Raw genomic sequence first — 16,921 nt, forward strand, 5'->3', positions numbered from 1 at the left:
ACCAAACAAATGATAGGTCTTGGTTTTAAGCCTGTCTCAAGAACTTCAGTGGAATGACTGCAGAGGATGTGGCTTTTCATCATCCAGCATGAATTTTTACTAGGGTGATGATTAGGTCAAATTTACAGTTCCTCTTAATTGTCCAACTTTGCAGGATGAAATTTCAGTGAAGAAAATGGGAATCAGGTTGACTTTCTTAGGACTGTTTTCTCTGTGTTTCCTGTATTAGCAACTTTTTTGGGTTCAGCACTCAGGAAAAATGAAGGTACAGATTTGCTTTCTAGAGTTTTCTTTCTTTCTTTATCCTTACATTGGGGAATTCCAGAGATTGGGTTTTAAACTCTGTTCTTGGAAGCCCTTTGATTGTGCTTTAACTTCTCAGTGTAATTAATTCTGTCTGTCAAGATCTTGGGAATAAGGAGTAGAAAAGATGGATCTCTAGGAGTGATAAATCTGAAGGAAATAGTGGATTTAGGATTTAGACCATCATACCACAGCCACCTTGCTTGGCCTTTATTTATTAGTGAGATAATAGATGTTATTACTGATCTCTAAAGAACATTAGTTATGTGACTATTTGTTATGTGCAGGGTTGGCGATAGGCTTGGGAGTGGCTCTCGACTTGGTGGATGGAACCCTATTGGCCAGAGTTTTGGTGTGGCTCTGCTTATACCCTTAATAGCAAACACCCCAAAATATTTTCAAGCTTAAAAAAAAAAAAAGTTTTTGCACAGCTTTCTCCTCTATAGAAAGCTGAAAGGAAAACAAAGTTATTTTATTGGTTTAGAAATTAGGGGAATGTATCTCCACTCCCTACTGGCTAAATCAGAATAAGTCTTTCCTTCTAGAATTAGCTCCAGGTGAGGCTTTTTATTTATTGGTTTTCTGTTATGTATTGAGTAAAGATGGTATTTCTCAGAAACCAGTTCCTTCTCGTTCATAGGTAGGCAGTTCTTCTCCAATCTCCTCTGAGGCCAGGCTGCACTTCTGGGGCATTCTTAGTAGTCTCTGGCTGAGGTGGTTCACTGAAGGGGCAAGCAGTATGCTGTTAGGCTGGCCAAGCCCATCACTTCTAGAAATGTCATGTATGCTTGAGAGATCATTTGGAAAGTGGAACTTAGTTCTGGACTTTTTGTGCTGATGAATGATAATGTGCTAATATGAGCAAACTTCTGTTTTTTAAGATGCTTCCTGCATTTAGGGAAGCAAACATTCTCCTTGTCTTAACCTTTCAGAGGATAGCTGACTTTTCTAAGAGTTTTGGAATGATGAATTGTGCCACCAGCATAGTGAGGTTTAAGACTGTAATTCTAAGCGACACATCATTACTAAGATCTACTTAGATACCATCCCCACAGAGCTACATGTGTTGAGTTCTGTGGTTTTTTGCAATCAGTGTATTTCCCTTTAGTGGTAAGCAGTAAAAATTACCCTGGGTTCACAGTGTAATTGAAATGTTAAGGCCAGAGGGTGAAGCTATTGACTTCCTCTGTAAATGTAATGGGGCAGTGCTTCTAGTTGACGAAAAGCAGGTCTTTGCCAGTGCTACTGTAGTGTTTTGCATACTGTGTGTTTTTGTCATAAAAGTTCCTTTTATCCCACGGTTAAGAAATAAAAAGGTTTTTAATTCCATTGTATGAAAGAATTATTAAGTATTGTGTCAAGTCTCTTTTTGTGCCACAGCTAATTTGCCTGTTACATGCAGAAGAATTCAGACACCTGGCTTTTCGCACATTGTATCATTTACAGTGCATTGCAGTAATTTATATAGTAATTTTTCACATTGCATCTGAAAATATGTTATGTTGTCTGAACTGTAAAAAATGTTGGGATTTCAGATGTACTCCTTTCTTCAACATAATGCTGCTATTAGCATCTGCCTGGTCTGTACTTCACTGTTTTGAATTTCCTAGCTAGATGCTTAGACCTGGAGCTATACCCTGTTAAGAAAAGTGCAGCACTACCTTTGCTCTGCCTGTGTTTTCTGAATTTGAATTCTTGCTTCCTGGAAAAAAAAAAATCTTTGCCTCTACAGACATGCAAAAAATGAGGAAAGTACAGTTTAATCTATTGGAAAATGTATGTTGATCAGAAAAAAAGTAGTTCGTTGTTCCGCCTGTACTCATGAATTTTTGCAAAGAATATTTCTGATTCCTTAATTTTCAGTTATATTTTTTCCTAAATAATGTATATAAGCATTATTAAGATCAAAATGTATTAAAAGTGCTAGCTTATGATCCTGCAAGTTTCTTCTTTTACTTTTGATGAAAAGATCACAATATCTGCATTTCTGTAGGATAACTGCATGCTGAAGTAGCAGAAGGCACTACGGGTGAAAATGCAAGGCTTGTTTTCTTCAGGCAGAAGATAGTGTCAGAAGCAAGTGGTGTAATGGAACAAAGAAGTAAAAATTCTTGAATCTGATTTCTTTTGTTCATGGCATCACTCTGCCCATCTGTTGGTTGTTCTGCAGTTGCTCTTGAAGGTCCCTGGCCAGTTTTGGTCAAATTTCAAGAGAGGAAGATGGTCTCAGAGATAATGAAGTGCCTGCAAATTCAGAGTCACTCAGTAGGTATTGGGAAGCGAAGCCCTGCTAATGCCTTGCACTGCTGGTGAGGTGGGGGAGCTGTTGTGGCCAGTCAGCACATGTGGGACTGCCAAAAAACCATTCTTCCCCTTACAGGGGATCTGACAGGACCAAAGAACATGAGGGTGAGTTACAAGATGTATGAGACCGAAGTCAGTTCTGCTACTCAATGTAGCAACTTGATATGTTTGATTGGTTTCTAAAATAAACCTTAAGCCTTCTTAGAATTCCAAAGCTCACTGGAAAATTTGCTGACTTCTTTTAAAGGATATTTTCTTCCAAGTGAATCTACCTTTGCATGAGTGAAGACTTTTGAGAAGAGATGGAAATTTGCACAATGGTGGGGAAGAGCATTGATCAAGTCCACATATTTTATAAAACAAAAAGGAATGGAAGTCGTGAAAGTTAGTTTCAGATTGTGTCACATGACTGATCTGATAACACTGTTCATGCAAAACTGGGCTTGTTCCTAATAGAAAAAAATTATGGAAAAACTGAAGGAAAATCTGAATTTTTGAATCTCTTCCTGTTATATAAATTGCCTAGAGAGATTACTAGATATTATAGAGATCAATCTTTGAGATTTTTTAAAAAAAGACCGGTGTTTAGCATATGGAGGCATGGTTATGGGGTCTAAACTGAAATTTTTTTTAGTGCAGGGAACAGGGGTGTTTGATTTTATTTCTTTGTACCTCATCTTAATTCAAGTGAATGAAAGCTTCATCAAGTTCTAGACAAGCCTCTGCACTGTGCAGTTCAAAATTTGGGGACAGTCAGAAGAGAAAGCTAGGCATAAGTCACCAAGCTGTATTAGTTAACAGGCTGTTTTTATTTAACTCTTCTTCTCTTGGGAGTGACATGTGGTGATGCTTGTTTCTCTGCTGGGTTCTGTATCTTGAGTGTGACAGGACTCTGTACTGCATTGTGTTGTCTGTAATCAATACAACAAGTTGCCTGACAGATTTGAAAACCTAGCCCAGAGTAGCTTTATTTGTACCATATGTCAGCTGGTGTATTTATACATTACAAAAGGAAAGTAGAGGTGCAGGTCTGAAAAATGTTGCTCATTAGTAATCCAGTATCTTAGAGTCTATGTTCCCTGCCCATGCATCTGCAGGAAAAAATGTGCTGGCAGAGGACTTCAGACTGCACTGAGTAACCCAGTGTAAATAATGTTTCTACATGGCACCTTCCTGTGTAGCATTTGTGTAACACTAACAGAGTGGGAGTTCTACTCAAGCTTTACATGTGAGACCACAGGTGGGAAACAGAGAAAGGCTTTTGGAAAGGCTCCTGTGGAGGGTGCTTGGAGCTCTCCCTTGGTGTGGATGTGAAGTGGCCAAGAAGGGTGTTCAGCACCATGGGTCTCGCCAGCTGGGTGCAGCAGCCTTGAAAAGGTTTGCTCTAGGAGCTTAGAGTTCCTTGCTCTGTGGAGACCTGCAGGAAGGTATTAAGGAGTGTAATGTTCACTTAGAAGTTTTTTTCTAAGGTTTTTAGAACATGTGTACAATGTCTGGTCATTACTTGAATTTTGGGAGAGCAATTCTAAAATTGTCATTCTTAAGTCTAACACCTTGAAGAGCTAGTGCTGAGTTTGAAGTGTTTTGACTCTGATAGTGCAGATGGTAAAGTTTAACACTATAGAGATATCCAATCTGTAAGGGTGAGTTATCATTTAATAAAAACATTTTTATTCATGGAAAAAACCTCCCAACCCTGTATGTTAAGAATAGCAAAATAAGGGTGTTCTGTGAAAAATAACATCAATAATACTATGTTATATGTTTTCCAGCATGCCCAAATTGATTTTCTGGGTTTGTTTTTTGGTTTTCGGTTCAGTCAGTAAACTAGTTAAGTGAAAGAAATGTTTGGAAATTTTTTGTTGTAGTTGAGATTAGACTTCTGCTTTCTGAAGCTGGAGCTTACCTTTCTGACTGAGAGCTCAGTACAGTCCCTTTCTTATTTCACCGGTGGACTGCCTTCCAGCTGAGGGAAAAAGGGAAAGGAAGCAAATGTGATTATTTTGCTAGCTGATAAACTCACGTGGCTTCACACGTGCTCTCGTAATTTTATTTTGATGAAGATTTTATTTTTCTCATTTTAGCTGGCTTCAGGAAGAGCTCAACTGTTCTGATTGCAAGTTAGGCGAGGCGATGTTAACTTCAAAATTTGTACTTGGTGTTGTAGGACGATTCTGCTGTTATTCTCTATGTATCAGAGTTGTGCTTTGAAGTAGACCATGTAGTCAAGTACTGAGAACATACTATTCTAACAGAAATAGGAGGACTTTACTGAAAATGTTGTAATATTTCAATAGTTCTTGTGTTTAACAACAGTAATATTTTTAATTCTGGTTCTCACAGTCTGAATGCAGGAAAGCAGGAATGTGTGTGTGTTGTGATTGGGCTGGCACTGTGTCTGGAGTGACAAGGGTGTTGCTTTCTGGGATTGTCTTTCAGGAAGGCGGTTCTCTGTGCACAAACAGTTCAGCCTTCTGAGCATCCCCTGGCCTCAGTAAGAGGGCATTGTGCTGCGATGAAGAAAAGTGAAGGTGCTTCAGGTGTGGTCACAATTGGTGATTACTTTTATCCTTGTATTTAGAGATCCCTAGATTATTGAGAAGATTTAAATTTATTATAATAGATTTGCTATCTAAAGAAATGTCCCAATAAATTGAAAGGATTTTCTCTGTAATCACTAGAGGTAACACTGTATTTTCCTGTGTCTTTCTATAGGGATTAAGGTATGTAGGGATTCTCTTTTATTACAGTGGAAATTTTAGGATTCTGAAGCCCTGTCTTAAGCTGCAAGTGACTTAGGTCTGGCTTTGTGCTGGGATCAGAAAATGGCTGAGCTGATTGCATGGCACTGCAGTGTAGTAGTGAAGAATGGAAAGACAGCAGGAAGTCCCTGTTAGACTTTTCTTCCTGTGGTGGTGCTCAAGCCAGTTGTGAATCCATGTGTGTTCAGATAGGATCGCTGATACTGCAAGTGAAAAGCCTTCTGTAAAAGAGAAATGTGTGTTGTTGATACCAAAGCCATTATATTTGATATGATTCAATTTATATGCTTTTACCATCATTCCTGGGGGTAAGAAAAAAAAAAAAAAAGAGGAAGACCTGCCTACTTTTTAGCTTGATCATGGCTAGTTCATTGCTGATGTGTACACTGTCTTCTAGAGTTAGAGATTCAGCTGTAACCTAAAAACAACTAGTAATGTATCTTATTGTTTTCATGGGGATAAATAAGTGATGGTAGGTACTGCATTATGGTAGGAATAAGCATTGCAGTATTTTCTTTCCATGTTTTGCTTGGACATGAAAAATTACCATATAGAGACATTTCAAATTAAGTCACATTGCATTTTGTCTTGGACTGGAGATGATGTAAAATAACCAGGTGAATACTACTAATATGATCTAAAATGCATGTGACAAACAGACTTTTGTAAAATTTTTGCTAGATTTTGCTGTTTTAATCTTCTGCTGACGTAAAAACTAAAGATAGTGAGAGCAAGTGGACACTGAAACAATACTGGTATAGTTGTGTGGACACTGGATTAGACAAACAGGAATTTCCACAGGAGCAGTACATTTGCCACCCAGGAACTTGCAGGTGGAAAACAAGTGATCTGCTCTTGTGAGACATTGAGCTTGTAGGTAGCAGTGGTGATAGCTTCAGTAAACTTACATATTCTCAGGGGCTTGGTCTCGTTAACTCTGTAAATGTTACCAAGTGCTTAATGGTGTGACAGAAGTATACTTTGCATGAGAGTACATATGGCTTTTATTTCTCACTCAGTCCTCACTAAACTTGGCTGTGCATTTCTTAAATAAAGCAGTGTTAGAAGTTTGCTTCCAGTTTCTAAAGATTGCCAGCTGCTTTACTAGAGTGCAGCTTGAGGAATCAAAGTATATTTGAGTATATTCATTTTTATGGGATAACATGCAAAATGATACTTTCCTATAGCTAAAGCTAGTAAAAAGTCAGGTTTTGTTTGCATGTTGATTGTTCACTGAAACAGAGGGTCTGTAGCTGAATATGTCAGATAAAGAAAAGGAAATGCTAGAAGTTGGTTAAAGAAAGGAAACACAGGACTGGTCTACTGAAAATGCCTATGGCTAAAATCCAAGGAAGTGGGCACTACTTGTGCTTAACTGCTGAACTGAACTGATTGCTCAAGAGAAAAGGACTTTTCTATGTTGTGACTCAAACTGACTTGACAGATCAATCCTGCTATTGCATGTCCTTCTTGGAAGTAAACATGATGGTGAAGTTGTCTTGAGAGTTGGTGCCGGAGAATTTTTGGAGAATTAGGCAGCCAAATTGATGATTACCTCACTGCATGAGTTTTTAAAACAATTACTAGAACAACTCTCTTTATATGATGTAGATATTGTGAATTTGTTTGTGTTTACAAAATGCATTATAAAATACATTGTTGAATTAATTAGATGAGTTTATACATTGATAAAATACAAGTTGCATTTGTACAGAAGAAGAATGACAGTGATGCTTATCTCAGTTATTTTCTTTTGCCCTTAGTTTCTGAAGGAAAAGTGATATGTCTTGTGTACTCCCTTAGTTTCTCAGGTTTTGGACTGAAATACCAGTAGAATTGTAGCAGACTGGTATGCATGTGTTAAACAGCCTGAAATGGTGCTGTGCCACCATTTTGTACCCTGCATTTCCCCCCGTCCAAAGTTCTCTTGTGTTTCTAACTCTATGAACTGTGTTGCATCTTAAAAAGGAGTCATTACAGAGGGAAGGAAACACTCCCGATATTTTTTTCCCACTACAGAGAGAGATGGTTTTTGTATTTACTTTTTCTACCTTTTTTTATTTTTAATGTTCATAGATTTTTTAACAATTTCAATGATAGGAAAGAACTCAGAATGGAATCATATTTCAACTTCTTCCTGCTGTTGACTTGGTTTGTAAGAACTTTTTTCCTTGTCAGTCTTTGCGACCTGAGCAATGAAAACACCTTTTCTTCAGACACATTTTTCCTTTTTGTTATTGTGCGCTTCTCAATTTCATTTGCTAAAAACCCCCCACTTTTCCACCAGCGCTTCACCATCATGATTGTCAGTCTGCACTTTGTTAGTAAAGGATTTACCCTTTCAAAGAATTGTTGCAAGTTCTGAACAGCATCTTTCTGGTGCACACTTCATTGTATGCTGCCCATCTGCTGACCCTTGTGTGTGGTTTGCGTATTTACTCATGTAGAAGAAGTATCTGGAGTTTTAGGGAAATGGAAGCCCTTCCTTTCTGCCAGTATGAGCTGTTTCTGTTTCAGAAAGCTCACTGCAGTTTTTAGAGAAAAGTCTAGATACTTGAAGGGCACAATTTTAGGGAAATTGTGCCTCTTTTCTGCTGTTTCTTTTTAACCTTCTAGAATATGCATGCAAAGATGGAGAGTTGTGAAAGAGTTTAGGAAGTTGTTTCTGAGCTGTTTTTAGTTTAGTTACCTCAAAATATTGAGATCTTAAACTTGGTTTTTAAGAGCAGGAGATAACACTGGATTTCACAACAGATGTGAGAGGATATTGGATGGACTCTTGACTTTTTAAATTTAATAAATTGCATAACTGAGGTTCAACTTCATTGTGTTCTCTCAATTCTTAAGTGGTCCCTTCATTATTTAAAGAGGCAAAAAGCTGACCAGTGTAGAACTTAAACCTGGATATTTTTTCAGTCAAAGCTCAGTGTGTGATAAGGAGCTCTCTGGGCAATTGAGTGCTGGACTCAAATTGTCTCTGGATGTGAGTCCTTTGGTGCCTGCTAATGTTGATTTTGTCATCTCTCATTCTCTAGTTATGCTGTGGGTGCATCTTTAAGTGCTCTGTGGACCTCCAAACTGAAAATTCAGTGTGTAAGCATTGCTTTTTTATTTTGAGTGAAACTTTAAAAAACTTTAATGCTTACAACAAAAATTACTTCAGTTTTACTTCTGCATTAACTTTTTCAAGAAATGCATGAGTTAAATGAATGTTGAAGGCAAAAAGGGAAGAAGACCTCTCTTGATTTGATGCCTTTTTTAAGGAAGCTTCATACATAGGAACTATGCTCAGGAGAAGTAAAAATGGTCTCCGAAAAAACATGTTAACAGTAAAGAAAATAAGGTTATAACAGGGGAGTGCTGAATTAGTGGAATTTGATTTAACATCATGCCAGTAAGAAGATTTATCTCTTGTAAATTAGGGCATTGTCAATCTGGCTGATGATGATCAGGAACAGTTTTCAGTAACAGCAGGTTCAAATTTACAAGTATAAAGACTGACTTGGAGAAAAACATTCAGACAGTCCATTTTAAGCAATAACTGCAATTTACTGTTGAAGGTGCTGCTCTTGATGCAGTTTGTGAACTCCTTTTACCTGAGACACCTTAATGAAGACTCAAGCTTGAAACAACTTGTCCTCAGGCTGTTCTTGTGCCCACTGGAGTTTACAGGCATTTCGATATTAACCTTTGGCAGGAACTGACTCTATCTGAAAGTGATCTACTACTGCTCTGTATTGCTATTTATGGGCTTGTCTGCTGTATTTAGACACTTTTGCATAAACTGCAGTGGTGTTTAAGCACTGTCCAGATTGTAGGAGATAAAAAAAGATTTAGGATTTCCTTAAAACAGATTTGAAAATGAGTGGAAGGTAAAGGGTAAATAATGGCTGCTGACTTTATGGAAGAAGTTACACAAATTTGATTCTGAGTTGTAACTGCTGTTTTTAAAATAATAACATACTGTACAGTAGGGGATTCTTAATATAATATATTGAATGCTTATTAGGAAGTTGAGTGCTTAATAAGAAATAAATATGGAGTGATATTTGATGAATCTAGAAGTACATAGTTGATAGTAAAACCGATCACTGCAAAATTGTACTAAAATACTTTTTAGGAAGATCTTGGTTGATGTTGATTTTAGTATGGAACAGCAGTCTTCTTTTAGTTTTCCAGATCTACTTTCCCTCTTCCCCCTGCCTTATTTAGTTGGTGACAGCATTTTTCCACAGTCCAGCAAATGTGCAGCTGGCTGCATTTCCAGCCATGTGCAGGCTGCCCCACAGGCTCTGCCAGCATCCCTGCTGCCAGTCCTGCAGGGTGCCAGGTCCTTCCTCATTCCAGCATTGCTGTCCTGGGGACTTCACTGCCTCAGTCTGCTCTGGCATCTCTGCAGTGACCCCCTGCTCCGCAAAACCTTCCCAGACATCCTCTCCAAGATTTCTCAAGCTTGGATAGTTAATGGTGTCTCTTGTGAGGAAGTGTATCTGTTCCACCTAGTAATAGTTGCTAAGCAGGACATTTCTTCTAGCCACATGTCATGTCAGCCCTGCCTGCTTCACTACAGACCATCTAACTGGAGATGTTTTTGTTCTATTTTTTTTTTCACCTGAGAACACATTAATTTTGTGCTGTGTTGTTGTTCTCCCATTTGCAGAATTAGATGTAAAGATAATAGAGGATCTCCTGCCATATCTCTCAAAATGAACCAGAATAGATTTTTTTTTTGTACACAACAGGGTCTTGGAAGTTTTCAGACTATTCACATTGGCAAGAAGGGAAGAAGTTGGCTTGGACTCTGGTATTAATTTCCAGGGTCCTTTGGATGAGAAATTGGAACAAGATTTTTTTTAATTTGGTTTGGTTAAAACAAATGAGGCCTTATTTGTATAACTGTCTCAAAGTTAGAGCTGCTCTTTGGCCGCACCATTTGTTTAACTCTCATGTACAAGTTTATTTCCAGGCTGCTTTTTTAGCACACATTTTCTTTGCCATTTGAAGTCCTTTTCAGTCATTTGTCCATTACTGAACCAATGGGGTGAATTGGCCACTTGTTCCTGTTGCCTTTCCTCCATCTTTTCCCAAGAGTTTTCTGTCTCTTGCATCTCATGGATGTTGTTAGATAATTGTATCACTTAAACTGCAGGTTATTCTGCGTTGGTTCTGTGACTAATCTAATAGTTTTTGTAGTCACCAGATAAAATGTGTATTTCCTGTATTTCTGAATCTCACTTTAGAATGGGAATATTAGGTAAGCAGTCAAGATACAGTAAGTGAGGTTCATGCTAAAATAGGATTGTTGTTTGCAAATTGCAAAAAAGGAATACATGAAGGAAGGAAGAAACTTTTCCAGTATTTCTTCAGTTTCTCAGGATCCCTCTGGTGTGGCAGCCCTGATCTATAGGATGGTCATCTTTCATTACAGAGGGCTGCCACAATATCTGTGCAACACTAACAGTACTTTTACAGGTTTAAAGAGAAGTCTTCTGTTAAGGAATACAAAGTAGATAAACCGGTATAATTTTTATGAACACTGTGATGTTCTCCTAACTTTGAAAAGTTGCTTGTATTGTGCTGTTTTAAAAAAGGCATCCTAAGCTTTTGAATCTCAGGTACAGTATGGGGAGCCGTCATCACAACCATGCCTAAGGAGGTTTTAAGATTCATATGATGTGAATTATGACACTAAATTGTTTATATTTAAAGTGATTTCAGCAGGAGCAGAAATGAAGGGGGTAGGGAAAAATAATAAGTGCAGTTTGAGAGTGCCTTTGCTTGCTTTAGTGTGGTTTCTTAGGATGTTCCTATTTCCCATATATTCGTAAGAATGCATAATTTGTCAGCTTTGGAAGTATTATTTTGAAGAATGTTACGCAATTGTGTCAATTTATCTTGTTGACTTGACACATAGTTGGGGTGGGAAGGGAGACTGAACAGGAAGGAAAGTCCTTGTTCCTGAGTGCCGTTGCTGCATAGCTCTCATATCCTCGAGGATCACCCGGACAAAAGCTGAGTCAGAGCACAGCAGCACCGAGCACCGCAGCAATGGCCCAGTTCAGGATTTTGGACTGCGTGATCAATCACAACTGGAGTTTCATATGTAACCTCTACTGTGCATGGAGTGACCAGGTTTGTCTTTTGCTTATCCTTGCATACAAGATGATTATGTAATTTAGTATAAAGGGAGAACAAAAAGGCTCCAGCTGATCTCTTCTCCCCACCCCCAGTCTTACTGAGGATGAACTGTTAGAAATGCTGCTATTTACTAAGGAGTTTTCTAGAGTTAGTAAGCATACAAAACATGATTTGACTATATAATTGCTTTTTTCACACTTTGAATACTTTACTTTGTTCTCTTTATAGTCTTGTGCTTTGAGGGATTTTGTTTAATGAATTGCACAAAAAGGTAAATATCATGTACAGGAAGGGGGAGGTATGCCAAGACAAACTAAGTTGTTAATAAATATAAAACTGATTTATTTTCTTGCTTTGAAAAGACTGAGCATCTTGGCTATTTCAAAATACTTGATCATGAACAGGATTAAAATAAGTGTGGGGGGAAAGTTGTTACCCTTTTTTTCTTTTAATATACAGGATTAAATAAATCACAGGATGCTATTCAGTTTTTAATATGGACTGATATACTTCTTATTCACTATTTGGCTGTAGAACCGGAGGGTAAAAAAGCCAAACGAAATTGCCTAGATTCTCAGTGGAAATGTTTTAAAAATGCAATTACTAAAGCCTTTTAAATAGTGCATGCAGTTGTAATACTGCTTTAAAATTACTCTAGATATTACCTGTATTTCTCATATAACATTCAGCGAGTCACTGAAGAAAATTTTTTTTTTTATTTGGTGCAAGGGGAAGGTAAGCAATCCTTATAAAGTTGTAGTTTCAGTACAATTAGTAGAGATGGGTGATTCAGAATTTTTTTCTACTCTGCATAGAGGTCCTTTGAAATAATCTGCTGTTTAAAAATGCCTACAACCCCTGTATGTGACATCTATACTGAAGCTTCTTAATCAGGGAAATACACTGCAAGGTGATTGTGGTGGGGTTTGGTCTTGTTTGTTTGTAGGTATTGGTTTAGTTCTTTTGTTAGCCTGATTGATGGTGCCTGGGTTTTTCCAGTACTTTAGTTAATGTGACAGGTAAAAAGTATCTTCTGTTGAATTTGAAAAAACAGAGGAAACATGATACATTCTCCTAAACTTTTAACTTTTACAGATGCCCAACTATTTGATCTATTTACTTACATATGTATAAGAATTCACCTGTCCAATCAAATGCAGTATGACAATTGCTTCCCATGCTTCAGAGGAATCAAGAAGAAATAAGAAAAGGCTTAGGATGTGGGCAGTCCTGCCAAGTTTTAGAATGGATTTGATATAACTAGATGGAATATAAAAGAGAATTTCTTTTTGAGCATACTGAAGTGGAAGGTTTTAAAAAACCCTAAACACTACCCCCCACCCCAAAACCAAACCCCAAGCACTTCCTTTTTCAAAAAAAAATCAAACCCCTTCAACCAAGTCCAAACAAACAAACAAAACCACCAAAGCCCCCTCTCACCTCCATGCAGAACAGGGTTCACTTAGTCTAAAAAATGTTTCTTACCAATATGGAAAGAAGAAGAAACAAGCTTTAGATCAGTACACCCTGAATTAATTGCATGGTTGAGGTAGTAATGGTGCAGAACTGTTTGATCTTGCTAGATTTTATTAAGTAGATTATGCAGTTGTTATGTGTGTTTGGGGTTGTTTTGTGTACTTTAACTGAAGTCCAGTCTCTGTGAACTATACAATTTAATGAGCTGTTGCTGATACTTTTCTTGGAAATGAAGCTGAAGTTTGTTTATGGGATGGATATTCCAGTGCAGCTACTCTGTTCCTGCTGCACTGAAATGGTGTGGCAGAAGTGGAAGCTGCCTGGCCTGGGGAGAGGTGCATGCTGCTCCTCACAGCAGTGCTTGCAACAGTGCTGCTCCTCACAGCAGTGCTTGCAACAGTGCTGCTCCTCACAGCAGTGCTTGCAACAGTGCTGCTCCTCACAGCAGTGCTTGCAACAGTGCTGCTCCTCACAGCAGTGTTTGCAACAGTGCTGCTCCTCACAGCAGTGCTTGCAACAGTGCTGCTCCTCACAGCAGTGCTTGCAACAGTGCTGCTCCTCACAGCAGTGCTGCAACAGTGCTGCTCCTCACAGCAGTGCTGCTCCTCACAGCAGTGCTGCAACAGTGCTGCTCCTCACAGCAGTGCTGCTCCTCACAGCAGTGCTGCAACAGTGCTGCTCCTCACAGCAGTGCTGCTCCTCACAGCAGCGCTGCTCTCCACCTTTCCCACCTCACAGTGCCCAAGCAGGCTGCTGGTGAGAAAGCAGATGGGTCACCTCTAAAGTTTGTGTCACTAATAATATCTCAAATTAGGTTGCAGTCATTCTCAGGATTTCTTTTGTTTTTATTGTTCGCCACCCACTCCCTTGGCTCTGGAGCATATATTTCCCAAAGCTTATTTTTTAAAACAGGAAGTGCGCAAGTATGAAATATGCAGGGATATTTTCTTCTATCATGGTGGTTTAAATTTTAGAAAACGTATTTTCATGGTGTGAAATTAAAGTTACTATGGCTGGGCACAGTTGCCCTTTCCACTCTGATACAGCAAACTGTTATGTGTATCAAAATGTTTTCAAAGGATATGCAATATTTCATACGAAAACAAAAACCCTTAAAATAAAATTATTCTATGATGTAAATCAGTGACATTCTGTTGGCATCAGTGAATTATAGTTTTTAGTCCAAACATTGAATGGAATTGATGACTATCACACGGTGATCCTTAAAGAACAACTCAGAAGCCTTCACTCACAATAAACTTGATTACTTGCAGTTTTGCATCCTTTTTGTTCATGGGAGAACTGCACTACCTGTGTTAAAAATATTTCTTAAAATGAGTTATTAAGAAGTGCCAAAGTGTCTTGCTTCCTGCAAGACAGTATGTTGTCTGTGACAGTTGTCTTGTGGGACATGGGGTAGATTCAAGTGTTACTGTCTTACTGGCAATTCAGAGCTCTCCAGCATGACTGCAAATGTAGGATTAGTGAAGCCAAGTAGTAGGCAAAAAGTTTGTATCTTATGGGGGACCTTGGTACAGGAAATTTACCTTGGTGGAAATTTATGTTTGTACTTATCCAGATTGCCCTCTCAGAATCATAAATGATTAATCCTATTTTTAATATAGTCTGGTCTTAGTTTTTAGTATTTTTTCTTAAAGAAGAAAAAAGAGAGAGAGGGTGAGAGTGCCTTAAAAAGTTAAAGCAATTATTTTTTTATATGGTAGTCTGATGTTTATGGAGTTGTAATCTTGGAATGATAACTTAGTATGCTAGCTGTGGTCCAAGAGGAGTTCCTCAATGAATGTATGGAAGAGCTAGGTAATATTTTTCCTCAGTAATGTATGGACTAGGCTCATCCTCAGTAAGATGTAGTAGGAGCTACTCCCTCTGTCCTTGTAAGGATGTCCTTTATGAGCCTCCAGCACATGAGCATGCTCTGGAGATGCCTGCTATGTCAGTTCACCTTGTGGCCATGATGAGATGCAGTAGAGCAAGTATGCCTAAAACAATAAATTCCACCGCTTCAGATGTTTGGAAGGAGTACTGGTAGGTAATATAATGTAGGCAATCAAGTGGTTTTGGATTTTTTCCTTCCTTTTATCACAAATGCCTTTCTTTCATGTGTTAGATAGGGAACAGTAGACCACAAATTGAGTGTAGGTTGTCTTCTTACCAGTACAGAGCATAGGTCAGCACTGTGCTCTGAGGAGACTTCTAGTTCGAGGAGAGCCGATCTGGTCTTCCCATGTCCTGTTCTCATTGGTTCTTTGATGAACTGCATCAGTTTTCCTTTTATCAATCTTATTACTGCACCCTAGCATATAAAAATAATGATAATATTCTTTCAGCCATGTAAATACTTAAATCTTGGGTTTTTCAGCCAGGGGTAAGTATTTTGCAAATTCTGTAAACTTGCAGTTGGTCAAATTTCACTGCACAGTGTGGGCCTCATCTTTGCAGTTGTTGGTCTTGGAGAAACCTTCTCATCAAAGAATATTTTGATGTACATGAACGTTTGTTGTTAGTGCTGACCTAGCAGCCAAGGTGTCTGATTTCTGTTCTTTTAGCTGGAGTTCATTATTGCAGGCAGTGTGTGAGAATGTGCTGTTACAGTGCAAGCTGGGCTCTCGCATCACCTTCGTTCGGGCCCCAGAACGCAGCAGTGCTGCAGCAGCTGCTGCACTGCAGCTATTTCCCTTCCTCTGGAGAATCTCCAGTGACATTAAAAATGCTTTTCTGTCTTCCACATGTGTCATTTTGGAGGATGAAATAACAAAGGTGTCTGCATTTCTTCTGAAATATTTGCAGCTGATGATGGTTTTGAAATGTGATATTTATTATCTTACTGTGCTCTTCTATTCATCTGCCTCAGAGAGGGAGGGAGGCAATATGATAAAAATCTGTCTTGGTAGCAGTGCAGGGTGTGCTGTTTTCAGTTTAAGCAAAAAGTGTAAAATCATTGCATGAAACAGCTGGTGACTTAACTCCTTGTGGAAATTCACATTGCCGGAGAAACATTTTGTAATGTCAGAAATACAGGGAAATAACTTGGCAGCAGTGAGCAATTCAAGCCACAATAATAGGCACGCAAAGACAAGTAGTTCTTAAATAAGCAAACAGATTTGTGTTAAAATAGATTTCTTCTCTCTCCCCACTGCATCCTCCAGACAGAGAAACAAATGTAGATTTAGTTCCCCTATGTCAACTGACATGCGCAATGCAAACTGTGAGGAAATATATGCAGGGCACATATGAGCATGGCATAAGTCAGTGTTCAGAAGCTTTTGGATTTGCAGTTAAACTGAAAATCCTGTGGACAACTTTCTCCTCTTTATCCTCTTAGTGTCATCTCTGTGCATAAAGATTTAATATATTTTTTCACGTTAATGATTTCACACTCCTTTTTTAAGCACTTTCCTGAGCATTGTATCTTTGTAAAAGAAGTTATTCACTGAAAAGATTGTTTTTTTTCCCCTCTGTTTTATATGCACAATAGATGACAAATTTAGAGGTTGGTCATAATTTAATTTGGGTGTTTGGATATGTGGCTTTACATCTGTGTATGCTAATTTTATTTTATTTTGTTTTACAATGGACAAGCCTTTTCACTTCCAAGTTTCGGACTTTGAAACGTAAGAGTGTGTTGATGTGCACATTATATAGAATGTTGAAATTAAATGTCTTGAAACACAGGACCAGGATTGTTTTTAAGTGGTGAGTTAGCAGGAGTTTATTAATAGAAGTCACTATCAGAGAGCTTTAACACTGAGTATCTCATGCTGTATGTAGATCTTTTTAGAGGTTATTTTTGAGGAGGAAAGCTGTGTATGTGGGGTGGTAAAGAATCTTGACACACTGGTCCTTTTTGTGTTTTGAGCCATGTTCTCTGTGTTAAAATTTCTATGCTGTTATTTAGCCTTGATCCACACAGTTGTTCT

The 16,921-nt window shown here is 38.3% G+C and overlaps 1 protein-coding gene across 4 annotated transcripts in view; it reads left to right on the top strand.

Annotated features, from left to right (window-relative positions):
* ARHGAP21 (Rho GTPase activating protein 21) overlaps positions 1 to 16,921 on the top strand; it is a 112,060-nt gene that overhangs the window by 18,062 nt on the left and 77,077 nt on the right. Inside the window, exon 1 of one of the 4 annotated variants that reach the window (XM_063149825.1) lies at positions 11,388 to 11,501. The exons of the other annotated variants lie outside the window; for them this stretch is intronic. Within the exon in view, the coding sequence (XP_063005895.1) occupies positions 11,418 to 11,501 (84 nt within the window). The 5' untranslated portion in view covers positions 11,388 to 11,417. Of the gene's footprint in view, positions 1 to 11,387; positions 11,502 to 16,921 lie in introns of those variants that run through there. 4 annotated transcript variants of the gene reach the window in all.

Source organism: Melospiza melodia, chromosome 1 (assembly GCF_035770615.1).
Source record: "Melospiza melodia melodia isolate bMelMel2 chromosome 1, bMelMel2.pri, whole genome shotgun sequence".
Taxonomy (NCBI): Eukaryota; Metazoa; Chordata; class Aves; order Passeriformes; family Passerellidae; genus Melospiza; species Melospiza melodia.